General features: G+C 37.3%; 1 protein-coding gene across 1 annotated transcript in view; it reads left to right on the top strand.

Moving 5' to 3' along the window:
• Window positions 1-7,431: 7,431 nt before the first annotated feature.
• Window positions 7,432-22,268, top strand: part of onecut2 (one cut homeobox 2) — a 37,100-nt gene continuing 22,263 nt past the window's right edge. The window contains exon 1 of the mRNA XM_014970655.2: window positions 7,432-8,700. Coding sequence (XP_014826141.2) covers window positions 7,653-8,700 — 1,048 coding nt within the window. The 5' untranslated portion in view covers window positions 7,432-7,652. The remainder of the gene's footprint in view (window positions 8,701-22,268) is intronic.

Here is a 22,268-nt window from a genome sequence, read left to right as displayed (position 1 = left end):
GACCTGGAGTTATTCAGGAGGGAGGCAAAAGGACTTGAGTGAATTCGGCCCCCAAACCTGCTTCAAAGCTAACATAATTAGCATCAAACCTTTGTGCTGCGTTTGTGCTGCAGAAATGTTTATTTGTGCTGCTTTTGCTTAGAAAACCTTAATGACAGTTTATAGGTCAAAAGGTCAACCTTTGACCTTGACTGTAAATGGGACTAAAGGATGTTTGAACTCTGGAAACTTTCTTATTAATATTTTTAAAATGATAGCAGCACAAATGAAAATCTTTGCTGCACAAACGTTTAACACCAATTTTGTTTTATTTGGGTAATGTGGCTGGGCTGGTTGACCTGCTGACCTTTAAACTTCCTTTAATATCTTCAAAGCCATAGCAACACACATTAAATTAGCTGCAGCACAAACGCAGCAGAGTTAATTGACACCAATTGTGTTTAATTTCGTTTTGGAACTGGTTGACCTCTGATGACCTCTGGATGCATTTATGAATATCTTTGACATGCTAGCGGCACAAAAGCACATTTTTGCTGCACAAATTGACAGATTTTGTTGGATTTGAAGAAGGTGGGCTGCCGACTTCACTTCAAATGGCTGCAGCTCTGCAAACAGCAACAATCCAAAACGCTGAAGCTTTTGTTTTCTAACGTTTAAAATGAACGATTGATCAAACTGTTTTCTGTTTCTGCATTTCTGTCTATATATAAAATCTGAAAGTACATTTCCAACTTTTGACCATCTCAATATTATTTTTAGGTGGGCAGAAATCATTTGTGGAGTTAGCGTCCAGACTGAGAACTTTGGAAAAAAAATCAAGACTGGACTGGAGCGGACCAAGTCAGGGTTTTAACTATGAGATAAAATACAGACGGTAGAACAACAAAATGCAAAACGAGTGTCATCATTCATAAACTTGAACCAGGCGTGGAGTTAAAACGGGAAACAAAGCAACTTAAACCCAATAGTGTTACTGCAAAGATAAAATTTAAAACAAAACTCAACAAAATGCTAGCTAATAACTTAGCGTGACAATAATCTGTTTTCCAGTCCTGTAAAAACTTTTACTCAGACCAATTTGTTCCATAAAAACCATTTTCTGATGGTTTGTTAGTAGCTTTAGATTGGTAAAAGTCTGATAGCTGCTAATTTATGCTAGCTATGCTAAGTAGCCATTTTGTTTCTTCTGCCATTCTGCTTGTTAGGGAGACAGTCATCTGTTTTCCTGTCATGTATCCAGGTTTATGCTGTTAGATGGTCATTTCGTTGTCAGTTTTCTGAAAAACTAATTAAATTAAGATTATATTTAATCATTTCTCCTGGTTAGCTAGCAGTCTTAGAAAGCTAATGTTGGTTGGCTAGAATAAAAGCTAACAAGCCACCTACTTGCTAACAATGAGTTTTCCACGGTTATTACACAGTTTTACAACGACTATTAAATCCCAATAAATAATAATATAAAACATATTTGTTATGGTTTCTCTGAGCGCCGAGACAAATGCTAATGTTTGTTAGCTGGTGCCGTTGCTAGCTGTATGCATAGCTGCTTCTGTTGCAGTATTCTGCTCACTAAATCAGTTTTTTTGCTTGAAAAACTGTTGCTTTGATCTAGTGATTACATTAAACAAACATTTATATTTTTAAATTCGTTGATAGTTAAATTAGCTGATAGCTGCAAACCGTTAGCGGTCAGAAACAGATTGTTTTTACGTCATTTTAATCTTCATTTAGTCAAACTCCTTGACAAATTGACAGAATTGTTTTGTCGCATGTTTAAAACTTTGGAGTAATTCTTTTTTGTTTAATCTTACGTGACTTAAATCTAAATTGGCTGCTGTTATATTGTGTACCTGTAAATCTGCTAAAACCAAGGCTAACAAGTGTTGCTGTTAGATTATAAATCTACGAGGAGACGGCAACAACGGGCGAGCGACTGCACAAATGTTGAATGTGCTGCGCCTCCATCCATCAGCCTGACCTCCACACCCTGCTTTCCGCTCCGTTGCATACAGAACGCTCTACCTCCTGCGCTGGTGCTGGACGTTCACGCTGGACGGGCCGGATCTCGTTTAAAACTCTACAGTGAAGCAGGAATCTACCAATACAGACGCAAACCGCAACAGAATGATGGAGAAATAACTTTATGCCAAGCATTAATTCCTGCTTTGCTTGGTTTTACAAGGGGAGTCGGTATAAAATGAAAGCACTTAGAGAATTAAAGCCACAATTTGTCACTGTCGATGACTCAGTGATGGAAAACACATAATTCTCCTTACATTTTGTCATGTTTTCATCTATGAGCTAAATTGGGCTAATTAAAAATGGTTTGGATCATTTTTGATCCATTTATTTATGGGATAAATTGGAAAGTTGGTGGAAATGTTGTGGATGTGCATTCTCAGGTTTTTCTGACTTTATGTTTGTTTTGTTGCTTCTCAGCAGTGGCGACCCTTAGGGGGGGCAAGGGGGGACCATGGCCCCCTCCTAAAAAAATCAATAAAAATTCATCTCCATAAAGCAAAACCCAATAAATAAATGTATCAAATTTTAAATTAAATAAAAAATATATTAAAAGAAATTCATTTTATATATTTGGCCACCTGTGTTAAGCCACTGCTTCTTTTATTAACATTTTAAATAATTTATTATTGTCAGAAAGTGATTCTGATTTAAAACCTTCTTTCTTGTTATTGATTTAATTTTTATCAGCCCTTTAAAACCGCTGGTTGAACCTTAGGCTCAGTAAATGTGAATGATTGTCTGCATCATGCTAATTTTCTTCCTTGCAGGTGAGGATGCCATGTTTTTATATGTGCTGCCATGTTTGAGTGAATTTACCCAAACTGGGTCTATTTTTGTAAGCTTCTGCTTTTTGCCTTCATTTATTTTTCTGCTTTTGTTTGTAAACAAAAATACAAACATGACTAGAAATGTGTCTTTGACGAAAAAGATTGTTTTAATCTTGCTGAAAAAGGGAAATATTATTTTGCAATATGATTAATTATTCATAAAGTCAGTTAAAGTGGGTGATGTGGTTATTTTTCTAACATATTTGTGTTTCAGTGGAAAGTATTATTTAACATTTTGGGTGAAACAGCAGCTGCATCAAATCATTCAGATTAACTACAACAGAGACACATTTAGACGTCACAAACATACTGCAGTTTAAAATGTTTCAATTAATCAAATACTTGAAATAAACTATATCTGCTCTGTATTAATCATTTAATCACCAAATAAACTCAACCACAAGTTTATTCAGCTTCTCTGTGTTTTTATCATTTCTCTTTAAAGCGACGTTTTAAAAGTTGGCGAAGGTTAAAATGGAGAAATGTAGAAGAAGAGATTCAGAGAAAAGAGAGTCTGGTGGCCGAAAGGAAAACTGACTACAGGAGAAACTGGAAGGAGTTTTACATCCTGAGAAAGAAAAATCAGAATAAACACAAAGTGGACCAGAAATGGAGAGAGAAATAAAAACAGGCAGAAGGAAGTAAAGATAGAAAGAGAGACAGAAAAAAACAGAAACAAAGATAGAAAGGAAGAAAAAGAAAAACAGAAATACGGACAGAAACAATGAATGAAAGAGAGAAAGAAAATAAAGAGACAGAAAGAAAGACGGATGATTTTTTTCTTCCTCCAGCCTGGTTGGACTCGGCATCCTGCGTCTGTCCTATCAGAGGACGGAGGACGTCATCCTGGACGTTTGTCTCTTTATCAGCCGCAGCAACGATTTGTCCACGTCTCCCAACCTTTAGACGTCCTGATGGACGGCGTCCATGTGGCGCCGAGTCAGGACATTCCTGAGTCTGAGGTCCGTTCAGGGGCCGCGAACCGCAGCTTGGACCACACCAGTTCAGTTCATCATCCACTCGTCTTCATCACCAGCTCGTCTTCATCACCAGCTCGTCTTCATCATCCACTCGTCTTCATCACCAGCTCGTCTTCATCACCAGCTTGTCTTCATCACCAGCTCGTCTTCATCATCCACTCGTCTTCATCACCAGCTCGTCTTCATCACCAGCTCGTCTTCAACACCAGCTCGTCTTCATCACCAGCTCGTCTTCATCACCTGATCAGCTGCTTTTTAAAATCTCAACTGTTCAGTTCAATAAAATGGTCGTTTCAGCTTCCTGTAGAATCTGGGTCAGATTGGACTGAGGTCACATGCTGGGCCCCCTGACCTCTGACCTCTGACCCTCTCAGCTCTGCTCTTGCAGAACAACATGCAGGAGAAACGTCTGGATTCAAAACCAGAATTCAGGATCAGAAAAGATCCAGATGGAAAAAAGAATCAAAACTGAAGAAATGTTTAAAAAACAAAACAAAAAAATTACAAATATAAACTAACCCTTTAAATAAGTTGAAAAGTGTATTTTTATTGTTACATATGTTTTATATTCCATTTAATTCATTTAGATTTTCATTTTGGTACATAAAGAGATATAAATAAAGAATTAAACTAATTAATATGCAGATTAAGTCTCAGTATTTTAAAATATTCCAGATGAAAAAAATGTCTAAATTAAATATATATATAATTAATCTCAAATTATTGATCTGAATAAACACAAAGTGGAGCAATTTGCAAAAAGTTCTCTGCAAAACACAAAATCTTACAATATTTTGGTTTAGTTTGAAAATATCTTAAATAAAAAACTAAAAGCTGTTCAAGACACAGGAGTTTAAGTTTCCTAATATTGATGATCTTACTTGTAACGAGACATTTTCATCAATTTTAAGGAATTATTGAAGCTCCTGTCACATCTGACCAGTTATTATAATGATAATTATTATAACTTCATTTTGTCTTATTTAAAGTGAACTAAGATATTTTCACTAGAAACTGAAGAACTTGGTAAGATTTTGTGTTTTTGCAGTGCAACTCGGCACAAATACACTAAAAATCCACTAAATAGATGAAGCTCATAAATCTGTTTTAATATTTTGGGTTTTAAATGATGGTTTGTTGAGTCTGGAGGTTTTTCTTCATGTTTCCATGTTGACGTCCTGAAACTCTGTGATCCAGCCAGAGCTGAGGTCTGGACCGGTTCTGCTGGTCCTGCTGGTTCTGCTGGTTCTGCTGGTCCAGACTGGTCCTGCTGGTTCTGCTGGTTCTGCTGGTCCTGCTGGTCCTGACTGGTTCTGATGGTTCTGATGGTTCTGCTGGTCCTGCTGGTTCTGCTGGTCCTGCTGGTTCTGCTGGTCCTGCTGGTTCTGCTAGTTCTGCTGGTTCTGCTGGTCCAGACTGGTCCTGCTGGTCCTGCTGGTTCTGCTGGTTCTGCTGGTCCTGCTGGTTCTGCTGGTCCTGCTGGTTCTGCTAGTTCTGCTGGTTCTGCTGGTCCAGACTGGTCCTGCTGGTCCTGCTGGTTCTGCTGGTTCTGCTGGTCCAGACTGGTTCTGCTAGTTCTGCTGGTTCTGCTGGTCCAGACTGGTCCTGCTGGTTCTGCTGGTTCTGCTGGTCCTGACTGGTTCTGCTGGTTCTGCTGGTCCTGCTGGTCCTGCTGGTTCTGCTGGTTCTGCTGGTTCTGGATGCGCTCAGCATCTGAACTCAGCGGGTCGGGTCGACGCCTTTGTGTCGCCAATAAAAGACGATTTCATGGCCAACGGGCGACAACAATGGAGGCAGAGGAGGAACTTTATTATTATTATTATTATTATTATTATTATTATTATTATTATTATTATTATTATTATTATTATTATTATTATTATTATTATTATTATCCTCTAAAAGTTGTTTTTATGAAGGTTTTCTAGTGGAAAAAGCAGCAAACTTCCTCTAATGCAGTTATTTAGATTAATTTGTGTTAATTTGCAGATTCTGGTATTATGACTGAAATCAAGAAAGAAGCTGGATTATTTATTTTTCTTCATCATTTTAAACTGAATTAATCTGATTTTAAACCAATTAAAGTCAAACAGAAATGAATTTTAACAACTTTTTAAAAGCATTTATCTAAAAACTTTAACTTCTCCTAAATTTGACATATTCCAGTAAATATAACAACAATAAAGTTTATCGCTAATTTTGGAAGTTGTGCATTTATATTTGTAACAAATATGATTTTTAAACTAATATATTGATAAAATTCACATATTCCAGTAAATAATAACAATAATATTTACTAAATGTGTTGCAAGCTGCAATTAAAAAAAAATATGTAAAAATTTACAAATATAACTTTTTATATTAGTAAAAAAAATTTATTTTTATTGAATTATAATAATTAAAGGCAGGAGGAGGATTATTCATTTTTTCTACATAACAAATTTAATTTATTTGATTTTAAACCCTTTAAAAATATACAGAACTGCTTTTAAAACTAAATTTATTTACAGACTTTAAAGTATCTTTATATATTTTCATAAAGTTCACATATTTCACTTTAAATGTAAAGAATGACAATTTTTAGCTCTAATTTTGCAAGCTGTGCATTTATATTTGTAAAGAGAAACTTTCAGTCAGTTGAGGGAAAAATGACCAGATTATCTCTTATTTGAAATATTCACAGATATAATAACTGAAATATACTAAAAAATAAGGACAATATTCCTATTTATTACATTTCATATTTTGTTCATCCAAATCTAGTTTTTTCTGCAATAATTTTGATTTTACATCAGCACTCCATTTTCTTTTTCTGTTTTAATTAAGACAGTAAATTAAATGCTAAACCTGGAATTTGATCTCCATTTATTCTTTATTGTATTTATTAGACTATAATGTGCAGAAAATAAATATCCACAGAAATGGAGGCATTTTTAACTTTATCTGAAATTCTTCAGTTATGTATTTTATAAGTGAGTTGATATTTGTGCATCTTTTGATATAAATATTTATCTGAGGAAAAGAAAAAAGAGGAGAAGATCTGCAGGAGGACAAAAAGATTTAAACTCCTGAAACACTTTAAAACTGAACAGATTCCTAAAACTGAACAGATTCCTAAAACTGAACAGATTCCTAACTCTCAAGAGATTCCCAACTTTGAACAATTCCAAAAAATGAATAATTGATTCGCAAAGGTGAACTACTTCCCCAAACTGAACAGATAACCCGAACTGAACAGATTCATAAAACTGAACTACTTTATTCTCGAACGAGTTTATTGTTGTAAAATTTTGAATTTCTTTTCGTAATTTGATTTATTTTACTTTCTTATCGCGGCCCAAATACCCCGTCGTAACTACCCCACTCTGAAAATGAACAGAAATTGTGTGTAAATTCACCCCACACTGAAAAGTCACGCTGTAAATGCTGCTTCTCTTCAATTCGCTGATTGGTCGGATCCGCATTTAGCCACGCCCTCCACATCTCCCTCCTGGGCTCTGATTGGTCCGCAGAGCCGCCATTCCAGTTCGCGCCTCCTCGGAGCGGCAGCCCGGTTCGTCCCCCGCCTCCTCCCGCAGCAGGGTGGGTTGAGCGGCCGGGTAGGGACCGTGGACAGCTCCGCTCCGAGGAGCAGAGCAGCACCGGAGGAGGAGAGGGCTGGATATGGGGGAGCCGCCGCACAGGCCCGTCTGATCCAGAGAAACACACAAAGAGCTGGAGCCGGCGGAGGAGGAGGACGGGGAGAGTACCGGTTCTGACCCATCCCGGAGGAGCAGCAGGAGACATAATTCCGCTCGACCCAATGGACTGAGAGGACAGATGAATGAAGACTGCCTACACTAACGCCTATCGATGCCTGGCCAAGGACCTGGACGCGTACGCCATGAACCCGGACATGACAATGGACGGCCTCGGCAGCCTCCACGGCGGGGTGGCCCCTGACGCGGAGCTGATGAGCGGCGGCTCTTCGGGCCTCCGGATCCACCAGGACCTGGCGCCGCGGCCGGCCATGGTGTCCGGGATGATCCTGGAGGGCAGCGGGGAGTACCGTCCGGAGCTGTCGCTGCCGCTGCACCACGCCATGAGCGTCCCGTGCGACGCGACGTCCCCCGGGATGAGCGGCACCTACACCACGCTGACCCCGCTCCAGCCGCTGCCGCCCATCTCCACCGTGTCCGACAAGTTCCACCACCACCACCACCACCACCACCACCACCAGCGGCTGCCCGGGAACGTCAGCGGGAGCTTCACCCTGATGCGGGACGAGCGCGGGCTGCCGGGGATGAACAACATCTACACCCCGTATAAGGACCACATGTCCGGGATGGGTCAGAGCCTGTCCCCGGTGCTGGGTAACGGCCTGGGCTCCATCCACAACACCCAGCAGGGGCTCCACAACTACGGCTCCAGCTCGCACGCAACCCACGACAAGATGCTGAACTTCGACCACCAGCACCGAGGCCTGGGTGGCCCGCCGGCCGGGATGATGCCGCACCTGAACGGGATGCACCACCCGGGCCACCACCCCCACCCGCACCTCCAGTCGCCGTCGCACGGGCCGGTGTTGGCGTCCACGCGGGAGCGACCGCCCTCCTCCTCGGGGACGCAGGGGGGCGGCGGGTCGGGGCAGCTGGAGGAGATCAACACCAAGGAGGTGGCGCAGAGGATCACCGCGGAGCTGAAGAGGTACAGCATCCCGCAGGCCATCTTCGCCCAGCGGGTGCTGTGCCGCTCCCAGGGGACGCTGTCCGACCTGCTGCGGAACCCCAAGCCCTGGAGTAAACTAAAGTCCGGCCGGGAGACCTTCCGGAGGATGTGGAAGTGGCTGCAGGAGCCCGAGTTCCAGCGGATGTCGGCGCTCAGACTGGCAGGTAGGAACCCCGGAGCAACCCGGAGAAACCTGGAGGAAAAAGCTGGAGTTTCTGGGGAGTTCTGGATCTTTGAACAGGGGCGTCCAAAGCGAATTGGTGGCCCCAGGATTGATTTTGTTATTGTGCCCCCCTGACTTCAGTTAAAGGAAAATATACATTTGTTAATTCACTTTTTCAATTAACTTTTTTCCAATTTTAATCAAAATGAAAATTATTATTGACGAATCGTCAACTTCCTGAAGTAATGGCCTAAGTTATTTTTTGTCAGAAGTGAATTTTTTTTGCCATCATTTGACAAAAAAGAGGTGTTAATTAATTATTTAATTTATCTAATTTTGCCAAAATCACTTTTGGCTGCAAAAAAAACAAAACAAAAAAAACCTTTTTTGACAAAAATGTTAATTTATGTATTTATTTATTGCCTAACTCATCTTCTGGCAAAAAAAAGAGATTATTATTTCTTTCTTTCCTTTTGTTTTGCCAAAATTACTTCTGGCTACCAACCAATCAAACAAACAAACTTTGTTTTTTGCCAAAAAGTGTTTTTTTTCTTTTTGTTGCTTGAAACATCTTTTGGTTGCCACTAAAAAAATTGCTTATTTGGCAAAAAAAAAAGTTTTTTTATTTGTGTAAATCATGTTTTAGCAAATAATTACTTTTCCCAGTATTTTAGGAAGGTGATGATCTGTTAAATACAAAACAAACATTCATCTTTTATAACAAAGAATCATGTCGATCCAGACCCTTGAGCTGAAAAGCTAAATTTGCTGCATCCAAATAAATTTTTTCTTAATATTTTAAGTAAATGCTTGGCTAAAAGTAAAGAACATTTTGAAAGAAAACGACCTAAACCCTGAGATTAAATGTATTATATTTAATACGTCAAATGTAAATTTTGTTTCTACAATCAATAACATCCCTTTTCTAAAAAAAAACAAAAAAAAAACTTTATTTGTTGTGTTTTATTTTTTTATTGACTCGACAATTTTGGCCCATCTAACAAAAAGTTTGTACACCCTGCTTTAGAATAAAATTAATTACTTAATTAAAAGTTTTCCTTGGGCTTCAAAAGTATTTGGAATCAGGTCCAGTTAAAAAAATAAACAAAGGATTATTATTATTATTATTATTATTATTATTATTATTATTATTATTATTATTATTATTTTTCCTGGTTGTTTCAGGAGAAATGGGAGGAAATGTTAAAAAATTCCCACACTAAGCGGCTTTGTTTTGGTTTCCTCTGCGCTCCTCGTCTGAACGGATGATTATTCGGAATCGCTGGTGTTTTGATTACCATTATTGATCAATAACAAACCCGGATCGATAGGAAATGACAAGGTCGTGGGATTCCCCTCCATCAGCCCCTCGCTTCCCGCTCTGACGCTCCAGGTTTTCGTTCTTCTCTCCCTGTGAGCCGAAAACAGAAAACACCTAAAATTCGCCTCCAGTCTTCAGTTAAATGAATTAAATTAAAACAAAAAGAAGAAATAAAATGAGGAGGAATGTTGGACGTGTTTAATTTGTGGTAAATAAAATGGATCCTGTTTGATGTGGTAGAGGAATATTTCTGTGTTTGTCTGAGGAGCGTTGGTGGGTCTGCTGCCCCCTCTAGTGAGGAAAACCCGGCTGGTGTCCCGTCAGGGAGCCTCTATTGTCTGCAGCCTCTCCGGCTGCTTCGCTGCCGATGGCTGTTGGTTTGTGGGCAGATTGGATCAAACTGGAGGGATTTCTGTTCGTTTTGTCTCATCCTGGTGGATCTGACCTCATTATTATTATTATTCATGTAAAAACGCTCAGGTAGCTTCTCGTTTATCATATTTTAACATTTTATTTTATGCCTAAAATGTCCCATATTGTTTAAAAAATAACTGAATATTATTTGCTTATTTTTCAGTAATTTTTATTTAACTCTGGAGCTAAATCAATTAATTTACAAATCCGTCTTACAAACTGTTTTAGCATCTTTCTTCAGGGGTCAAATTATTTCAACATTATATGTCAAAAAATAAATACATTTTGTCAGTTTATTCTGCAATAAATGCATCTAAAAATGAACTTAATTTAAAAAATCAGCATTTAATTTTCTAACATTTTAAGTTTCTGTATTCTGAAGAATCAGTTTAAATTCGTTACTTTTCATCAAAAACAAACTGTTTATATCCCTGCAGAGTATTTAGTTAAATTTGAATAAAATGAAAAGAAACGTCTTTAAACACACACTGCAGTAATTTCAGTTGATTAGTATAAAAACTTTAAATAAAATACATTCTGCTCTGTTTTCATTTCTTTCACATTTTCAGTGTTTAATTTTAATATTTTGGTGTTGCAACCTGTTTTTTTGTTTCACAATCACAGCGTGAACTTTGGGATGTTTGGCAACGTTTGCAGCGAATCACAGCCGTTCCTCTTTATCTCTGTTGGCCTCAGCAGCATTTTATCTGCTCAGTTCAGGCAAATATTTCCTCAGACTGTTGAGCTCAAAACTTTATTTTCCTCATCTGACAAACAAACCGGTTCTGAGGAGGAAAGAATCTGAAAATGTGATTTTTAGATCCCAACGAAGAGATAAAAATAAGCCGAAATTACAAAACAAGTGGTTTTAACAAACATTATATTTAGAATACAAATAAATCAGATTTAAAACATTTCCTTTAGAAATTCCTCTTTAAAGTAAAAAACAAAAAAGCTTAAATAAATATCAGGTATGTATAATATATATGTCATGAATTAAATCGGTAAAATTAGCCTAATAATTCTTTGATTTTGTAACAGAATGTCCAAAAAAGCCTAATAGTTGTAAATTACAGCGAATCTGCATAAACATTTCCATTAAGATTTTATGATTTGTAAATTAAAGCTCTTGATTGTTGGAGAAATTAAATTTTTCTCTTTTAATTTGAAATATTTTCATCTGTTCACCTGCATCTTTGCTACATTTACTCTGCAGAAATAGAAATATTTCTGTTTAAATCATTCCTAAAATAGGAGTAAAGTCAATGTGTTCCCAATGTAATGAGACCTAATTAGTTAGATTACTGCCCTCAGTTTGTTGGAATCATCTGATAATGTGAAATTTAAAATGTCTGCTGAGTTTAGTTATAGGAAATGAAACAGTAACTGCAGCAGCTGCTGCTCCTCTTTAAGAATGCATCAGAAATTAGTGCTGAAGTTTCTCTGGTCTGATAAGTGGCCCGATGACCCGGATCCGATTATCTCTGCAGAATCTGACTGTGATTTCATTAAGGCGGTTCTCTGATTTTCCAGACAGCTGCTTCGTCAGGCAGGTTCACAGGAAATGACACGAGCGAACGGGAGGCTGCGGCTCCCGTCCCGCGTGTAAAATGAACCGATCTGAACGATTTGCTCACTTCATGGCTGGTGCTCTTCTCCTCCACTAAACACTGAGAACCGATTGTCTTTACAAGCTAAATCTAGAGATAAAACATCTGTTGGTGTTTTAACTAACAAATCATCTTTTCCAGCATTTTACAAGCTGAAATGCTCTTTAGCCTCCAAGCTAATCTTGTTTAAACCCAGAAAGAACAGAAACTGTGCCTGAATGTGGCCGATGTTAGCCCAAAACAGGAAACAAAATCTAAAAACAATTATACCTAAAAACAGGAAAAACTAAGTATAAATTATGGAGATTCTTGCTAAGCTAAAGCCAAGACGCCTTTGTAACACAACATATGACTGAAAGATGATTTTCTGTTTTGATCATTTCAATTACAAATACAAACCGTTTAGCTAACATGCATTAGCTAACAGAAACATCCCAAACGCTTTAGTTAAATAAAATAATTTATTTTTGGTACCTTGAATAGTTGAAGTTTCAAACTTCTTTAGCTATTAGCAAACATTAGCTAGCATAAACAGCTAAACGTCAAAAGCTACGAACAGATTCAAAACTATTTAGCTAAAACTAACTCAATAACCTGCTACTTATTAACTAACTTCAACATTTAAACCTCCAACAACGTAAAGAGATGCTAACAGCTGAACGTCCAAACCTCTTTAGCTAATGTGAAGAACTGAGCATGTTTAGCTAGCGCAAAGAGTTGACATCCACAGTTTTCTTTAGTTAATACTGAACAATCAAATTCCTGAAACTTGTCAGGTATGTAAAACCTCTAAAATCTAATTTATTTTGATAACAATACAAACAGAACATCTAAAGCTCCAGAGCTAACAAGATGAAGCACCTTTAGCTGCCACAGAGCTAAATATCTAAACCTGTTAAATTAATAACTGAAAGTCTTTTTCTGATAGCATCCAGTAGATAGCACAAAATATGGAACATCAGAACAGTTTTTCTATAATAACCAGCTGAAAAACTCTTTATCACAAAGAAACATTCGAACCTCCTTCTGCTAACATGAACTGACACATAAAGGCTTGTAGCTAGTGGCTGCTAACACTGATAATCAACTATTCAGCTAATTTTAACCTTTTAGGTGACAGAAAACTATAGTTGATAATTACTGAACATATAAAACAGCTTCACGCTCCAAACACTGAAATAAAACGAGACGTAAAACATTAAAAACTGCTAAATAAACAACCTGAAAGCCTTAATCTGATGATGAACAGCAGCCGTCAACAACTGAACACTGAAATGCTATGCTAACACCAACGGTTAAGGTTTAACATCTCAGTGATATTTATGATCAGAAATGAATTTATTCTGGTAATAAGTCGGGTATTTATGACGGCCTCCAGTTGTTTTGTAATCAGTTGTTAAAATAATGTAACTTTAATTTAAAATGTTTAAGCAGTGCATCATTTTAAAAATGAGTTTTCTTCTTTCATTCCTGTAAAAATATAAAATTAAGCTCCTTCAAACTCTCTCTTAGGTATTTTTACAGAGACTGTAAGAACAAAGGGAGCAATTCTTAGCTCAGCAAAGCTACAAGCAGCCAATAGAGCTGAGGTCAAAGGTCAGGGCAGTGGATCTGAGGGAACAGATGAAGCAGATTTTCCCCAGACCAGGAAACAAACCGAGGATTCCAGCCTGGCAGGGATCTGGAAAACTGATTCGATTTGATTTTCTCTGTAATTCGTTATTTTTTAAAATCCAACTTCATTAATATTCTATTTATTCACAGTAAAACAAATCATGCAGCACATTAACAGATTATTTGCTAATATGAGGTTTTTAAGAGGATTTCCTTCTTTCTCTTTATTCATAAATGTCCTAATTTACCTAAAACTTTAATTGGTGCAACACGTCACAGAGGTCGTTGATCCCAGGACATTTACTGCCACAAAACCATGAAAAAATAAACATTTTGTCTTCATTTTTGCTGATTATATCTTAATATTTTCAGTTTCTAGAAAAGCTGAACTCAGAAAAATAAAAATATGATCAAATATTTGATCCATTTCCAGCTGCAAAGCAAAAACAATAATGATAATAATGATATGATAACAGGAGACGATGAAGAAAGTTCAGTTGTTGGCATTATTTCATTAAAACTGAAGGACAGAGCAGGTGCAGCTTCTATGGAGAGAAAAAACAGAGAAAAATAAAATTAACAGTTGAAATAATACAAATTGGAGAATAAGAGAAGAAAAGTGATCAGGTTGAAAGTTTAACAGCAGCAGAGCTGCAGACAGGTCAGGATCATTTAACCTCCTTAAAGTTACATTAATATAAATTAATGTTTGTGTCAGTGACAGAAAATCAGTCGTTTTATGTTGTCTTGATGTTTTTTATCGTGATGCTAACTTAATTTACAACCCAGGATATGAGTTTAAAAATACTATCTGCACGAAACAACATATTAGATATAAATATAAGTATTTATTAGTTCTTTACCTCGTTGTTTTCAGCTAAATGAGTCAAACTGCTATAAAAATCATTAAAAAACTGCAGAATTTATTTGTTTCAAACCGATTCTTTATCTGAGTTGCATCAGATGCAGTTGGTGCTGTTAGCTTAATGTTAGCTTAATGTTAGCTTAATGTTAGCTTAATGTTAGCGTAATGTTTGAAGACAAACAAAACTGTAAATTAGACGTTACTTCTAACAGAACCGTAAATCCTGGATGTTTTGGTGATTTTAGTCCTAAAAGGCGTCAACATGTTTCAGTATTTGTGGATTTCAAAGCTAATTTCCTCTCATTTAGCTTAGCATGTGGCTAGCAGGTAAAAACAACGGATTTAGCTTCTCCTCCTGCTTCCATCTCATTTCCAAGCCGATTCTTTCTCCATTTTCTCGGACCTGTCTCCCCTCCGCTCTCCTCTGGCGCGGGGGGAGGAGGTATTATGTGGTCGTCAGGGGAATTGAACACAAGAGCAGAGGCAGCAGCGGCCCGATGAATTATTGATGGGAATCTCAGCGTGACCCGCCTCGGTCTGCTCACTTCACTTCTTCTTCACCTCGCAGCCGGGTTAACCAGGCAAGATGGAGGGAGGAGGAGAGGAGGAAGGAGAGAGGAGGAGAGGAGGAGGAGGAGAGCAAGAGGAGGAGAGGAAGAGGAGGAGGGGAGGAGGAGAGGTGGAAGAGGAAGAGGAGAGGAGGAGTCCATTGTTTGGACGGTTTGCCTTTGAAGATGAGCGAAAAATGACAGAAAACCTGAATTTAATCATCATGAAGATAAAACTTGTTTCTCTGCTGAAATCTGGACTGGATGTGAAGCTCTGAGTTTTTGGTTCTGATCCAACTTTAACGATGATCCATAAATCCTGGATGAGTTTGTTGTTATCTGAGGTGATATTGAAAGATTTAGAAATGTTTCTCCTTTTCTGCTCCAGAACCAAACCGTCCCAAAGCATGATGCTGCCGCCTCCATGTTTGACAGTACAGTTTTGTAACTTTGACTCTTCCAGACATATTTCATCTCATTATTAGCTGCATTTCCATTGATCATAACTTGGACTTACAAAAGTAAATTCACTGCAAAAATACCAAATTTTTCCAAATATTTTTGGTTTATCTCATTGTGTAACCATCTTAGTTCACTTTAAATAACACAAAACTAACTTACAAGTAACTATTCAGCAAGATATGGAAGCTTGTTTTAAGGCAGTTCCTTAATATTGATGGAAAGGTGTCAGATCCACTGGCAAATTATTTCACTTATAATATTAAAATATTAATGTCCCAGAAAAAGCTGTGAATTTTAATAAACCTCATAAGGTGTCAGAAAGAGGCACAGATTGCAGAAAATCGGCTCATAAATGTGAGTTAGCCTATAAGTAAAGCTATTCAAGCCTAAAACAGCATCTCAGTGAAGTAGCAGCACAGATGCTAATGCTAATGCTAATGCTATCGTCCACAGTCTACATTTCTAAAGAATCTCCAAGAATGATTGTTGAACTTTTATGTCTATTTATTTGGGGTTTTTAAAATTAAAATGGTGCTTATTTTGGCAATTAATTACAGACTCTGCAATTAAAATACTAAAAATTTTTATTAAGTCCCACTACTAATTTATATTTATATTTATGTCTTAATGCTGTGAGAACCTGAAACCAAAGTCACATTCCTTATTTTTTGCACACAAACTTGGAGACAAAAATCTCCTTATGTTTCTGATTAGAGGTGCAGAAAAATATCGAGTCTATAAAGAATTAAAATCCGAGTCCTGGTCATTTTGAATCGATTCAAAATGCTCAAAAATTGATTTCAGTCGGCTTCATTACATTTTTAATAACTGATTTTTTCTTTATTTAAGGAAAAAACAGGCAGAATTAAATCGAATCGTGATACTAAAAATCGGAACCAAATTGCCAGATTTGGAAAGATTTGCATCCAATAAATAAAGATCCTGGTCACAGAAACTTTTTCTGAATGATAAATTGTTCCAGTAATTATTGTGACAAATGATAATATCGTTGTTTTCAGCTAATATGGAAAAACATTTTCTGAAAGATGAATAAACCTTAAATTCTAAGAAACATTGAAACCTTTTAAATATCCAAAATAAAAAAGTGAAAAAACAGATAAACTGAATTATGACGACTCTGAACAAACTGTCCTTCAGAAAAGGTTTATTGAGCCTGAAGGTTTTTATCGTCCAGTTTTGGTGCAAATGGAAGCTACTGAGCGTCTCGTGTCGGTTCGCTCATCAGTGTTCATGTTTTCATGGAACATCCTGCAGGACGGATGGCTGCAGACGTAAACATGACCTTTCTAATGCAGACCAGAAGGAGATTTAAAATCCACTTAGGGTGAAATTGTGCAGCAAATCTGAAAGACGGAACCGAGATCTTTTCCATTTTATGCATCCTGTAGCTGCAGAGCCGGTGCATTATTAATGAGCCGGACCCGGCTTTATGAAACCGATTACCAGCAGGTACCAGGAGAGGCTGCGTCCATCTTCAGGGTTTCTCTCCTGACCTCCTGCATATGCGCCGGCCGCCATCGATCCCAGATAGTGGGTTTCAGGAGACTCGTGATGTTTGTTTGTGTCCGAGTGAGAAGATTTGACAGATTCAGTTATCTCCGCCTCAGCCTGTCGATAGCAGCGCTGGAGGCTGACCGAGAGACGTGACCAAGTTTGGGTCCAACTTTGGGACAAACATCCTGAAGTGACGCCAGCCCAGTCAGAACCGCGCTGCTGAAGTCAGCGCCTCGCTTGATTTAGCATTTGGGGAAAGATCTCGAGGTGCAGCTCTTCACTGTAGTTAAATTTTAAACATTTATTGTAACGTTGCACGAAATTCTGATAGTAAGCCAAAATTTTACGTTTTCACTGTTATTATTTTAAATATTCATTCAATCAAACATCTTTTTCCTCTTGCTAGCTTTGCTAGGACAGTAGATCAGCGTGAGAAAGCATAAACTGCTGCGCTGTGTTGCTAGTTGCCATGGCGATTCCCGCCTTTTCTGACCCCTTCTTCTGCCAGGCAGAAAAACAAGAATTTAAAAGTTTTCAATCAAACAGGAGAAACTGAAGAAAACCTGGAACCGTGAGACACATGTTGATGTGTCTGATGTAGAGGGTTTCTTTAACCCTCTACTCAGGAAGTAGAGGGTTAAAGAAACCCTCTACTTCCTGATAGGAAGAAAATACAACAGGAATAATTAGGAGCCTGGACGTGTTTTCTCTGGAATCTGACAGGAAACGGTAAATCCCAGTGGGAGACGCACTGGGTGACAGTAGACAGAAATATCTGCGTTTTTATCTATGAACTGTACATGTGGAGATGAACCTGCTGGGTGTGAAAGTTCAGAAAGTTTCTGAATGAATCTAGACTGTGACATCATCACTCATTAAGCAGAACAAGATAAAACTGAAATCAAAAATGAAAAATTGTAAACTGTGATGGATGAAAATGGCGGTTCATCGGGTAAAGTCCAACTTCCTGCTGTTTGAACTGAACGGTGTTTCTGCTGGGCAGTGACTGGTTTATGGTTTGGTCTCTCACTGCTCAGAGGGAAAACATTTCATTTTTACACCTCAGGATCAAAACCATAACGACTGAAACTAAACTACTGAAATAACCTGCTAATGTTTTGGTATCAGTTCTGCAATGTTTCTTTTTTGGCATGTCTGCCTCTGGAGCGTCTCTAATTCGCTGAGATTGACTGTAGAACGATTATTTAGCATTTTAGCTTGATTCACGTATCTTGAAGAGTCATCTGGTGTTACAAATGCAAATTATTTCATTTAAATGCATCTGAAAAATGCACTGAAAGCAGCAAAGAGTCAGGTGAACGTCATGTTGTTATCGGGTACAGATGTGGATAGTCCTCAGTTTCAGGCTCATATTGTGTTTACATTTCATGATAAACAGTTTAAAATGTTTTGTCGCTCCACACGGCCAGAGAGAGCAGCGCTGCAGTGATTTTCCTTTCTGACTGTCCACATCAATTAGGGCGCAGCGGCGGAGCTGTTGGCGAGCCGAGAGCGGCCGGGCTCAGATGAGAAAATGGTTCTGTCGCAGCTTTATTAGACCGGTCAAATCAAACGTGACACCCGGACTCTAAAGTCACGGAGGGGAGAGGAGACACACGGCTTTGTGTTGGAAAGATGTAAAATGTTTTCCAGATAAAATCTGAATCTGCTGCATCTGTTTTCATGTTGCTCAGATATTTCCCTCTGCATTGTTTCTGTCGGCTGCTGATCAGGTTTCTTCTGTTAAATATTCAGATAATCAGACAAACATTCGTATTTGGGCTGAAACGATTAATCCGATTAATCGTGATTAATTGATTACTGAAATAACTGTCAGCTAATAAATTTATCGCTAGCTTGAGTATACAGACGCAAGAAAAAAGCCAATTGCTGAAAGAAAAACACAGTGTAGAAATTAAGCCAAAATGTTTGTATTTTCCATTTAAGATAAAAAAAAAATCCTTTGTACGTAAACGTTTCATTCAAAGTGGCCTATTCACAGTTTTCTGTTTGAGTCAATTGAAAAGTACTGTAATGATCCCAAAGGAAATTAAACGTTGTTTAATTCAGAGTCGCTGATTTTCTGTTTGCACATAACCTTAAATTATTCCTGAATTTTTTTATCTAAGAGATTAAGAAAATAAAAGTATATTTGGAAGCTGAAATAAATAGTTTCAGTGTCAGCGGGCCATATTTGACACTAAATGCAGTTAAAGGGTTAACTATGACAAGCCGCTGGTTGCTATGGCGATTTAAGAATTTTCTGGAAACATCAGAAACAGAAACACAAATTAACACAGTTTATAGTTTTATACAAATGCTAATGTATCATAAATGTTCTTAAACTGTGAGTTTCAGAAGATCCTGGTTCATTTTATGTCTGTAATGTTTTGTTTGTGAGATCTAACAGCACAAACAGGCTCAAGTTTTAGTTTTAGAAGAAAAATGTGAGTTGATCTTTAATGAGACTGAATTAGAGCCTCGTTTGCTTTCTGGGAGGGTTTGGTTTGGTCCTACAGCAGTGAGAGACGCACCGGCTGAAAGTAGACAGAAATACCTTCAGTTCGATGTGTAACACATCCATGTGGAGGTAAAGCTGCAGCCATGAAGGCATTTCAAACATCAAACATTTCAGAATATTTTCACAGACTTCAGTGACATCATCAGGTTCAGATTAAATGATCCGTTTTAAAACCATCAAATTTAAACTGAGATTGAGTGAAAACTGTTAAAGTGATCAAAGAACCAGTTCAGCTGAGTAAAGTCCAACTTTCTGACAGAAGTTTAAACTTTGAACTGAACAGTACGACTGAGCTACGGAGCTCCAAACATGACGGAGTTTTCTCTCCTGTCAGCAAAATCCCGATATAATCTCTAAAGATTGTTTTTTTGTTTGTTTGTTTTTGGCTGATTTCATTAACATTGTAGATTACGTTACAACTAAAAGTGAGGCGACATTCCTCATGTTTGATGTATTTTTTCAGTTTTCTCCAACCATTTTGTAGACAAAGACCTAAAATAGTGACAGATGTGGAACAATAACACAAACTATTAAATACATGGTGTGTTGATAGAAAAAATAAATATTAAGGCAAAAAAGACATAAAAATATAGGATTATTATAGTATTATTCTTAGAATGTTTTAGGTAAAAGATAAAATATGTTTAACATAAAATATTTCTGTTTGGATGTGATTTAATGATCTGTGTTAATTTTAATTAGTGATTTTACTTTGATTAAACCTCCCAGATATTCCCAGCTTTGTTTCAGGTGAGCCTTTAATGCAAACCCAGGTTTCTACCACAGACTCATCCTGTTAGAAAAATGACTTTTATTTATTAATTTATAGTGTTTTTCCTCCTGACCTTCATCTATCTGGCCGTCCGTCTCCGTTTTGTTTCCTCCGTCACAGTTCAGCTGAAATGATGAAGTGATGAAGGTTGAGGCAGCAGCAGATCACAGTCCAACACAAAACACTTCAAATGTTTCCACCGTTTACGACATCAAGTTTGATAAAACACTAATGAGATTATTTTATCACATTTTGACAGAAATAAAGCAAGAAACTCCTTGTTTATAATTATTTTTTTACTAATTTCATCCTGTTAATATTTTAAATACACAAGGATATTTTTTCCTTTGTTTTTATGTATTTAATATTTAATGTTTAAATACTTAAAGAGCCTATACTTTAATATATAAAGTATATATAAATATATTTTCATCCTGTTTGACAGCTGGCAGCACAAGTTTCTCCCCAAGGATGAAATGTTGAAGCATTTAGATTTTTATTCGTCCTAAACTTCATATTTTTTAATTTTAAAACTATATTTTTTAATTTTTTACTATTTTTTTAAATTATTCTTTTAAGTCGATTTGATTTAATAATTTTAAATTACTTATTTTATCTTCTTATTTTTTATTTATTTATGATATTTTATTTAAAATATTTGACTTTAGAGTTAGTTTTTAAATGTCTTTTTTTACATATTGCATATTTGTATTGTTATTTAATTTAATCATTTAATTAGAGCGTACTGGAGTAAACCTACAGATATGAGTGATTTTATTTTCTCTGGTCTCGGTGTGTTTATGTTCCTGAGTGTTTCATGTTTCATGTAAATGTTCTGATTCATCTCTGGAATCGATGAAGTCGTTTACGGTCAGATTTCGATATCGAACAGAAACGTACGTGTTTGTCGTCCTTCTTGCTCTCCGTTCACACGGCGCTTTCCCTGAAGTGTGTGTGTGTGTGTGTGTGTGCGTGTGTGTGTGTGTGTGCGTGTGTGTGTGTGTGTGTTTGTGTGTGTGAGGCAGCAGTCGGGGCAGATAGATGACGTGGATCGATGGCTGTAATCCCGAGCAGATTAAAAGAGCATTAATACTGGCAACGATAACGTAAACGGTGCGGACCCAGATCTCCATTGATCTGCAGGAACCTGATCCAGACCGGTTCCTGGAAGAGCGGGGGGGGGGGGGGTGTGATGGACGACAACAAAAGTAAAAAAACAGAGAGACGAGCTGCACTTGAACGCATCATGGAAGGAAGGATCCACTCTGCAGCTTTTATTGCATCTTAAAGTTCTTTCTCTCATAAATTAATGCAACTTTATTGTTCCAATGTTTCCTGCAGCACACATTCATCTGGTTAAGTTCATAAAATATACATAATTTATCCTCATATGCATTTATAGCTGACATTGACTCGTCTTAAATTATAAAATGCTTTTAATCTTCTATCTGCTTTTTTACTAATAAAATGATTCAAGAACAACAAACAGAGTTTTAAAGGGTCAAAGGTCAAACTTCACCTTGAAACATCAAATATTAACGCAGGTAAATTAGGGCTGAAACGATTAATTGTGAATAATCTATTATTGAAATAATCATCAACTAATTTTGTAACTGATTAAAGAATTAAACTGGAGTAAGTTGACTTAAAAAGACAATTTACCAGAAGAACAACATATTCAGAGAATAATTAATATAAAACTGTACAAAAAATATATACATTTTACATTTAAGACATAAAAAACTTTTGTCTGTTTTATCCAGAACTCAAGTGGCAGTTTTAGCTTCAACTGGTTCAAAATCTGTAAATAAATCTCCAGTCACCTTTAGCTATTTAATTAATAACTGGTTAATACAAGAACCCAGCAGATCAGTGTGGTGTGATTTTCAGCTCCTGATGAAATGCTTTGCTACAAATCACTAAATGT

This window comes from Poecilia mexicana, unplaced genomic scaffold (assembly GCF_051168715.1).
Source record: "Poecilia mexicana isolate PSO_F unplaced genomic scaffold, ASM5116871v1 scaffold_12, whole genome shotgun sequence".
In the NCBI taxonomy this organism is placed as follows: Eukaryota; Metazoa; Chordata; class Actinopteri; order Cyprinodontiformes; family Poeciliidae; genus Poecilia; species Poecilia mexicana.
This window is presented reverse-complemented; position numbering and strand designations above follow the sequence as displayed.